At 34.0% G+C, this 8,661-nt stretch overlaps 1 protein-coding gene across 1 annotated transcript; it reads right to left on the minus strand.

Annotated features, from left to right (window-relative positions):
* Window positions 1-4,131: 4,131 nt before the first annotated feature.
* On the minus strand, window positions 4,132-8,013 carry LOC131027785 (probable nucleoredoxin 1). The gene is made up of 4 exons (XM_059219705.1): window positions 7,789-8,013; window positions 6,742-7,221; window positions 6,019-6,498; window positions 4,132-5,028 (listed from the first exon to the last, which is right to left on the minus strand). Exons 1-4 carry the CDS (start codon window positions 7,873-7,875, stop codon window positions 4,348-4,350), a joined length of 1,728 nt encoding a protein of 575 aa, XP_059075688.1. The 5' UTR covers window positions 7,876-8,013; the 3' UTR covers window positions 4,132-4,347.
* Window positions 8,014-8,661: the final 648 nt, after the last annotated feature.

Raw genomic sequence — 8,661 nt, forward strand, 5'->3', positions numbered from 1 at the left:
CCATCATCTCATCTTAGCTAGGATCTTAGTTGTATGCATTTTGATCCTAGAACCATCATTCATAACTCATTCTCTAGGTTTTCATCTCGAGGATCAAGTGCTCTTCCAAGTGAGGGCCACCTTGAGTCTTAGAGATCTTTAGAGATAGAGGAGCATGGGACGGGCTTAACAATCTTGAGATTTCTTGGACTACCAAGTAGATAAGTTTGTATTTTCAATCTCTTGATTTCACTAACGTAATGTCTCATGTGTGTGTGTGATTTGTGTTTTCTTGCAGGTGCAGGCATTCCCCACATTTTAACCACACATATACAAATCATCAACCTTGATAGCAAGGTCAGATAAACCCTCAACCCTCAACTCATAAATACGAAAAATACGTTATACGATACAAAGATCGACCACCAGACCAATATTATGGTTTACATTATATAGCATGGACCCAATTGAAATTCCCAAACGATCACATCCACCTAAAATTGCGCTAAGATCAACTGTAACACGCTACACCACTAGAAATACCGCAGAACACGAAGATCTCCACTGGTTGATAGAAATCACTAAAACTCACATAACGATCAATGTAGATCACCAAAACAAATAGGACACGATTAGGAAACACCAACAAGCACGTTAGAATCATCCAGAATAGTTGCACCAACAACTCTTTTCAAATCTTCATCGATCAACATCTCAAAGCGCAAGAACACAACCAAACAACAACTATCACGAAGAAAGATAACTTGCGGGTCACCAAATCATGAACCATCTGCAATGAAGATACACAAGATCATCCCAAACAACATCCCAAATTCTCAGCACAAGATCTGATCATTACAGAATATACTAGAGGGAATATCGACAGGAACACCAACAAGAACACTAGCAGAAACCAGTAACCAAAGAACAACAAACCGGATCCCAAGCTCATTAGAATAACTCACAAGAATATGTTGACATCAATGACAACAACATATCCAAATCCAACAGACTAAAACAATCTCCCCAACAATCTCAACAATACAACAACTATATTGAGAAATATCAGTCTTAGTGTTAAGGTAGAAGAGATACATTCCAAGAGTGTCCATGATTGAGACCTATTATCTACTACATAAATAAGGAAGATGAAAAAAGACCATTTTTTGGGTTAGGGGACTACATTGAAGTTAGAATACTAATCCTAAAACTTATTTATCAAATAATGTCCTAATTGTAGAGAAATCAAACAAATACTCAAGGATAATATTTTTATATTTTTATGGACTATGTTTCAATCATCCATCCCACTTACCCAGGTTAAGAAAGTTAGACAAATAAACCTTGATGATTATCTATATGAATTAGCACAATTTTTCCAATTATTTGGTTTAGTTTTTATTGGTCGCATGATATTAAATCAAAAAATAGATTTTTTTTAATTAAAAATATAGTTATTTCTTTAGATTTTGGATTTTTTTTAACTCTACCAAAATACTCACCACATTGGATATGAAGGCATGAGATAGAAACCAATATATTAACATGCTAACATTATTAAAAAGTTTTAATATTTGATCAAATAATTTATTCACATGATTTGCAAAACTAAAATAAGTTCTTATCAACCTACACATTAACATCCATCAAAATTAATCTTTAGAAATCACTTCCAACTTCAATAAATATGAAATCAAATTTAAAGACTTGAAATTAAATATTGAACTATGAAACAAATACTTTTGAATAATATAATTATGATAAAGTAGGATACATTTGCAAATATTTTTCACAAAGGAAAGAGAAATATACACAAATTAAAAAATATTTGAGAATAAAAAAATGTGAAAAATGACTCCTTTGATAACTTTTGTGATTGTAGCTTCTTTCCCTACTGTATTTGACACTATTCTAAATCAAGAGACCAACATTATTAAGTCTTCGCTTGAAAACTAGGCTAAATTGGTTCTTACATGGCCCTATATATAGGATCTCCAAATACACAATATGAATAAAGCAAGAAAAACTGCATAGTATAAGAAGGAACTAATTAGATTGGACATTGAGCATGAGGTTATTTTATCTATATCTTCAAATCAGAAATTAGTTTTTTATTTAGTAGAAAAGAAATAAAATTTTCTAAGTACCGCATAATAGAAGAGGTAAAAAATCTAAAGTAAAGAAAAAACAAGGGGATTTAAGAAGTATAATATATCAATAATACTCAATACATATTTTATATGATCAAGGAGACTTTGTGATCTCAAAGAGAAGGGGAAAAGACCTCATTATCTAAATGAAACGCATATTCCATAATTTCAGGTGCTTTGACATGTATTAAAGCACCATTTTCTACTTAAAAAAATTATGCAAGTTTCTATTATAAAGAAAGATATTAAAAATGAGAGTTGTGTGTGTTTTTGGAGAGGTAAGATGTGAAGCCATATGAAATTTTCAAGCGAGAAACAAAATTAAATTAACAAAATCAAATTCTATCTTCTATCTTGTTTTGAGATAAGATGCATATTTACTTTATGTTTCAATATTATCTACATTATTATAGAACTTGGTGTTAACCTAAGAATAAATAAATTATGTTTTTTAGATACAAAATTTATTAAACCAAAATATTATAAGCTAAATTATAAAATGAAATAGAGAAAAAATTAATAATTATTTTTTTATTAATTTTTTATTGATCATTTTATAAGGATGCCACCTCCCTTTTGAATCATATGCACTTACATCGTTCAAATCTTAGGGAGATTCCACAATTTAAGGTGTCCCTGGAAACACTACCTTCCTATGTAATATTTGTATTCCTTCCCTTCCCTCACACACTTCCAACATGTATTTTCTACAAATATGTTTATTTATACATGATGTCATACATGGTAATTAAACATCTTCGTGTCCAATGCATTATCATTACTTAGTGCTTTTGTATTAAAAAATGGCCATGTCTTAAAAAATCTCTAATTAAAATTAGGCAACTATTACACTTGAGGGTTACAAGAGGCTTGTTCTTGATCTCAAGTTGGTTGCGCTTTTGGGCATTATTGGTATTCTCATGTTATTGCTTCAACACAATTTAAGAGACTTTTGGTTAAGAGTTTTGAGCGTGTGAATTAAAAATTACAATGGAGAAGATTCTAATTTGAAAGCATTGATGAAGTGATTAAAGTCTTCTATAAGAATGGTGTGGCTAGTGTATCACAAACCGATGTTCTATAGTCCCATTTCCACAAGGAAATAATTTCTAACGTCTTGGCCATCTTTTTTTGAATCTTAGCCATTATATACCATTTTTTTTTAAGTAACATGGATATAATATACCATTGGTGCATTTCTCAAAGCTCCCAAATGAGCTTGAAGAAGAATACTATGGATGGAGTTGAGTTAGCTCTTCCTCTTTGAAAGTTATCTCTTGTTACAATTATTTTATAAGTTAGGTTTATCTCTTCTTGATTTGAATTACGCCATCAAGGATAAGATCAACATTAGTACCTTGCATCATGAGGTCTAAAAGGTTCTCCATGCCAAGCTTGAGAGATTTTTATTTTACTGAGGCACATCATTCCATCATAGACTCTTGCTTTCAAGATATTACATTAATTCAAGAAAGTATTGATTCTTTTTAAAGAATTCTAAATATGTTGCTTCAACTTGGAGATTATTTTAATTTTTTACTTGTTGCTTCCATCATTGCAATGGTGTGATGTGCTAAGTACTAGTTGGAACTCAACAAGAAGCATAAGTTTAAACATGGCTTTAATATGATACCTATTCTTTGAATTAATGTGTGAATCAACCAACATAATGATGTAATGATGTGAAAGATTTTTAAAAATATATATATAAATTGGTATTAAAACTAAGAAACTGGCATATATAAACTCTAAGACATCACTTCTTTGAATTAGTGTGGAAACTAACAAAGTGATATGCAGAAACCATTATATTTATGATGTGGGGATCATACTCTGAATTATGATGAGCTTGTGAATATAATAATAATAATAATACTGCTGTAGCAGCCATGAAATTTGAAATTTATAGATCTGTTTGTTTTCTGGTATGTTAAACCTACAAATAATGCTGCTAATGGCTGCAAAGATTGAACATGGAAACCACACAAAAGCAGTTGAAATGTATGCAGTAGCTAAAGACCATGTTTCGCATTATAAGTCAATATCATAAACATACTAAACAAGCTTTAGGCCATAAAGCTTATACACAACCATTAAGACAGAGAGAAAGAGATAAAGAGTATGTTCAAACTGCCTATATAGTATATAATATAACCCTCCATATACTATATTGGGAAGTCTATGAATAAGGCTCTGAAGGCCTTACTTTCTTGCATGCTTAAACCCTTCGACAAACATCCCCTTCACAGATCACTTCTGCTGGCTTGTCCACATTTTCAAAATCCTTGCCTTGTGTCTGCTGTTTCTCATTTTCATCAGACTGGTTATCCTTCAAAGCACAATCTGGATGAAGATCAAAATCACATTCTTTGCAGTAGAAAGACCAAGCACTCCCTTCTTCCTGACACCCATCACAGAAATAGGCCTTCCTCTGAATCAAATTCAGAGAATGTTCATGCAGGTCGCTCTGTATTTCCTTCGGATATTTTTCTGCTGCTACTTCCATTTCTTTCTCCAGCTCTACCAGGCGGGCATCAGTAAAGGGATAAGCCTTGGCTCCATGAACAGAAAGAAGGTTTCTGGCATCTGTTCTCACAGTTTTTCCATCAGGGCCAACTACGACCAAAGATGGAATTCCTTTAATGCTGAAGTACCGGCTTAGATCCTCCTTCACTTTGTCTCCAAATGGAAGAGCTAACCATGGCATGCTTGCATAATACTCTTCGAAGGCTTCTTGGTCTTTGTCACTAGAGAGGAAAACAATCTCAAAGGCTTCTCCATTTTCCTTGAGCTTATTGTATACTTGAACAAGCTTTGGTGTGAATCCTCGGCAAGGTGGGCACCAATGAGCAGAAAAATATAAACCAACCGTCTTGCCTGTAAGCTCAGAAACTGGCACCTGCAGCAGAATCAAGGTCAAGAATGATCATCTCATTTATGTCTTACTAAGTTAGTAACACAAATATCGGTGGCTTGCACCCTTTGTACATGTAAAAGGGTTAGTTAAAAGCTAGGGTTCAAGATGGGCATTGCAATACCCTTAATCCAACAACTACATCATAATATGAATTGGTTTTATTGCTAATCCACTGTTGACGGAGGTGAAGCTGGTTGATCACAAATATGACAACTGTAACATCTTAAAATAGCTATAAAAGTTAATGACTTAAGATTTCCACAGGTAAACATTTCAAGGATGCATCTGGATACAACTGTGTTAGAACTTTTTTCCCCGCGGATGTTTCAAGTCTCCTCTTCCTTGGGCACCTTTTTGAAGAAATAAGCAGATTCTGAAAGGACGCTTAAAAATTTTGGAGGGGAAAAGTGGAACCAGAAGCAGACTCAAAACGGTGGAAGGAAACTGTGGAGTCTGGAAGGAGACTTGAAACATTAAAAGGAGAAAACAGAGTCTGGAAGGAGACTGAAAATGTTGGAGGGAAAATGATAGACAGTTGTATCCAGACACATTTTGGAAATGAAGTTGTTGCCAAAAGAATAGAATTGCTGTCTTTCAAGCCCTGCCACAGATAACATGGGTATGCAACCTTAGTTTAGCACATTAAATTGAGGTTATAGAGAACCCTGCATGTGAGGTGAATAACATGGGTGGTTAGTTCATAAGCTATGGATACCGTCTAGCCTAACATTCAAGGTAGGGCTATTCATGTTTCTTCTATTGTTTTTGTCTTTGAAGAATCTTATGGAATTTAAGGATAGTTGTATGGTGAAACCCTGCATCAATAGCTGAGCATATGGTGCATCTTTTTCAATTCTTGGCATTGCCGCGTTCTGGTTTCTTTAAACTGATCTAACTGTTAAGAACAGGTGCAGGTGAAATTACTGAAGAAAAAAAACTCCAAAACTAGTGATTAAGGGTTCAGGCACATACCTTTCCACCACTGTTTGTGATAACAAAATCGCGCTCATCAGAGACTAGCAGGGATTCCAAGGTCTGTGCAGCACGAATAGCTTCCTCTTTGGCTTTGAGTTCATCCAATTTCTCCTTTGTAAATGGATAAACTTCAACACCATGATCCATGACCAGTTCCACTGCTTCTGTTTGTAATGTTTTCCCATCTGGACCAAGCACAATCAAGGTTGGGATGCCTTCAATTTCAAAGTATCGCTCCAGATAATTCGCCTTTTGATCACCATAAGGCAGAGCAAGCCATGGCATGCTTCCAAAATATACTTGGAAGGACTCTGCATCTTGGTCACTGGAGATAAACACAATCTCCAATTCCTCACCTCTGCTCTTCAGATCAGTGTAGAATTGGAGAAGCTTTGGAGTGAACCTTCTACAAGGAGGGCACCAGTGAGCTGAGAAGTAGAGACAAACAGTCTTGCCTACTAGCTCCACTATAGGCACCTACATATGAGGAACAATTCAGATTTTAGTCATTTCCATAGATTTGTATGTGATAACATTTGTAAATTTTACAATACTAGTACTATAAAGATGTGGCATGTCTATTTAATAAAATTAAAACAAAATCTTCGAAAACAGGGGAATCCATAGTACCATAATAGTATCAGTCATAATACAAAGTTAACCAGAGAAAATATAATCCTGACTCAGATCATGATAAGTGATAACATAAATCTCACTCACTTTTTTATCTCCATTGCCAATGACAAAATCTCTGTCAGGAGAGACAAGAAGAGAATTCAAGGACTGTGACAGCCTAATGGCCTCCTCCTCAGCTTTGAGTTCACCAAGCCTCTCTTTGGTAAATGGATATGCCTCGGCACCATAATCTCCAATGATACTTACACCATCAGTACTGATAGTTTTGCACTTCTGGTCTAAAATGATAAGGGTGGGAATGCCTTCGACATCAAATTCCTGATCAAGTTTCTCTTTGGTCTGCTTATCTGAAAATGGCAAGGCAAGCCATGGCATGGTCTTGTGATACTCTTCAAATGATTTCTCGTCTTTATCTTCAGAGATAAAGATGATCTCAAAATCCCCATTCTCCACTAACTTTGTATACACTCCTGAAAGAATAGGAGTGAATGCCCTGCATGGAGGACACCAGTGGGCAGAAAAATACAAACCCACTATTTTCCCTTCCAGATCCTCTATTTTAACCTGAAATTTTTTAAACAACCGTGTCTGAATAATAAATCATCACAAATTTAATATCAAAATAAAAATCTGTGTACTTAATTGTTAATCTAACCATTAGGATCACATTTAATGATTTATCATTAGAACGGAAAAAATTTGGTATGTCCATTACCAAATTTACGTGCTCAATAACAAATTTAATCAAGTAATTATAGCAAATTCAATCTTAAAGAAAACAATGATATATTCTCCATAAGCAAATGAGCAGGACTTTGTACACCCAATACTAATAACAGAGCAGCAATTTTAATCTATCAGAACAGAATACCTCTTTTAATCTTAAAGGATATAGCCATAAGAATATAGTTTTTTATACCCAATCACAAATTCAATCCAAATGGACATAATCTTGTCTACCCACATGTGTCATGTACACAGGAGAAAGGTATGATCTTCTAAATTCAGAAAACATATAAGAAGAAAACCCAAAATTAGGAAGATTTGAATCAGAAGAAAAGAAGCGAACTAGCCCATAGAAATAGTGTGCAAAACCGTCATTACTGAAACCCAAATGGTGAAAAATCACACCTGTTCTCCATTGTTTCTGATCAAGAAATCTCTTTCTTCAGTGCAGAGCAGAGAGGTCAAGCTGTGTTGGGTGTCAGTCTCAGCCATTATATACAATTTAATGCTTAATGCTTCTCACAAAACAACTCTCTAGGCTTCAAAACTTATCAGGCATATTGCAATGACAATCCTATCCTCCCTTTTGTAATGCAGTTGCGTGGGAGAGAAGAAAGACAAATGTTATTTTATAGTTCAGAAGCTTAACAGGCAAGAAAAAGGTTATTTTACAGTGCAGTAACTTAAGACAGGAGAAAGATTTGTTTTCTTTTGAATTGTCAGTAATTAGTTTTGATCAATTTAAAAAAAAAAAAATTAAAGTTATTTTGTTTTGTTCATTTATCAAGGACCAAGTTCCCCTGGACTTCTTTTTCGTTTTGCTTTTGAATTTTAGTTTTTTTCTATGAAAAAATATTTAATTTAATTTTTAAATATGTAAATATATGTTTTAATAATTCCACTAATTAAAAGCAAGGTCAACAAAATATTATTATATTTAAATATAAAAGAACAAATCAATTAGTGGGTTAGATCTATCTAGATGCTTCTTTCAATAATAATATGTGGATAAATTAAAATAAATTTATAACATTAAAACTAATTAAAATCTCAATAATTATGCCGAGAGGCGTAACCTACAATGGCATCATATAGGGGTCATCAGGTCTGTCGGTGTAAGAAAAAAGAAATGTTTCATATTTCTGACAGTTACACAGAGAAGCATCTCTATAGCCGTAACATAATTTAAGAGTGCGTTACATTTCATGGACAACAATGGTGAGCATAAGAATGGGGCTGCTGAAGAGTCTAACGTACCGCGAGCATAGTGGAAGAGCA

Source organism: Cryptomeria japonica, chromosome 4 (assembly GCF_030272615.1).
Source record: "Cryptomeria japonica chromosome 4, Sugi_1.0, whole genome shotgun sequence".
In the NCBI taxonomy this organism is placed as follows: domain Eukaryota; kingdom Viridiplantae; phylum Streptophyta; class Pinopsida; order Cupressales; family Cupressaceae; genus Cryptomeria; species Cryptomeria japonica.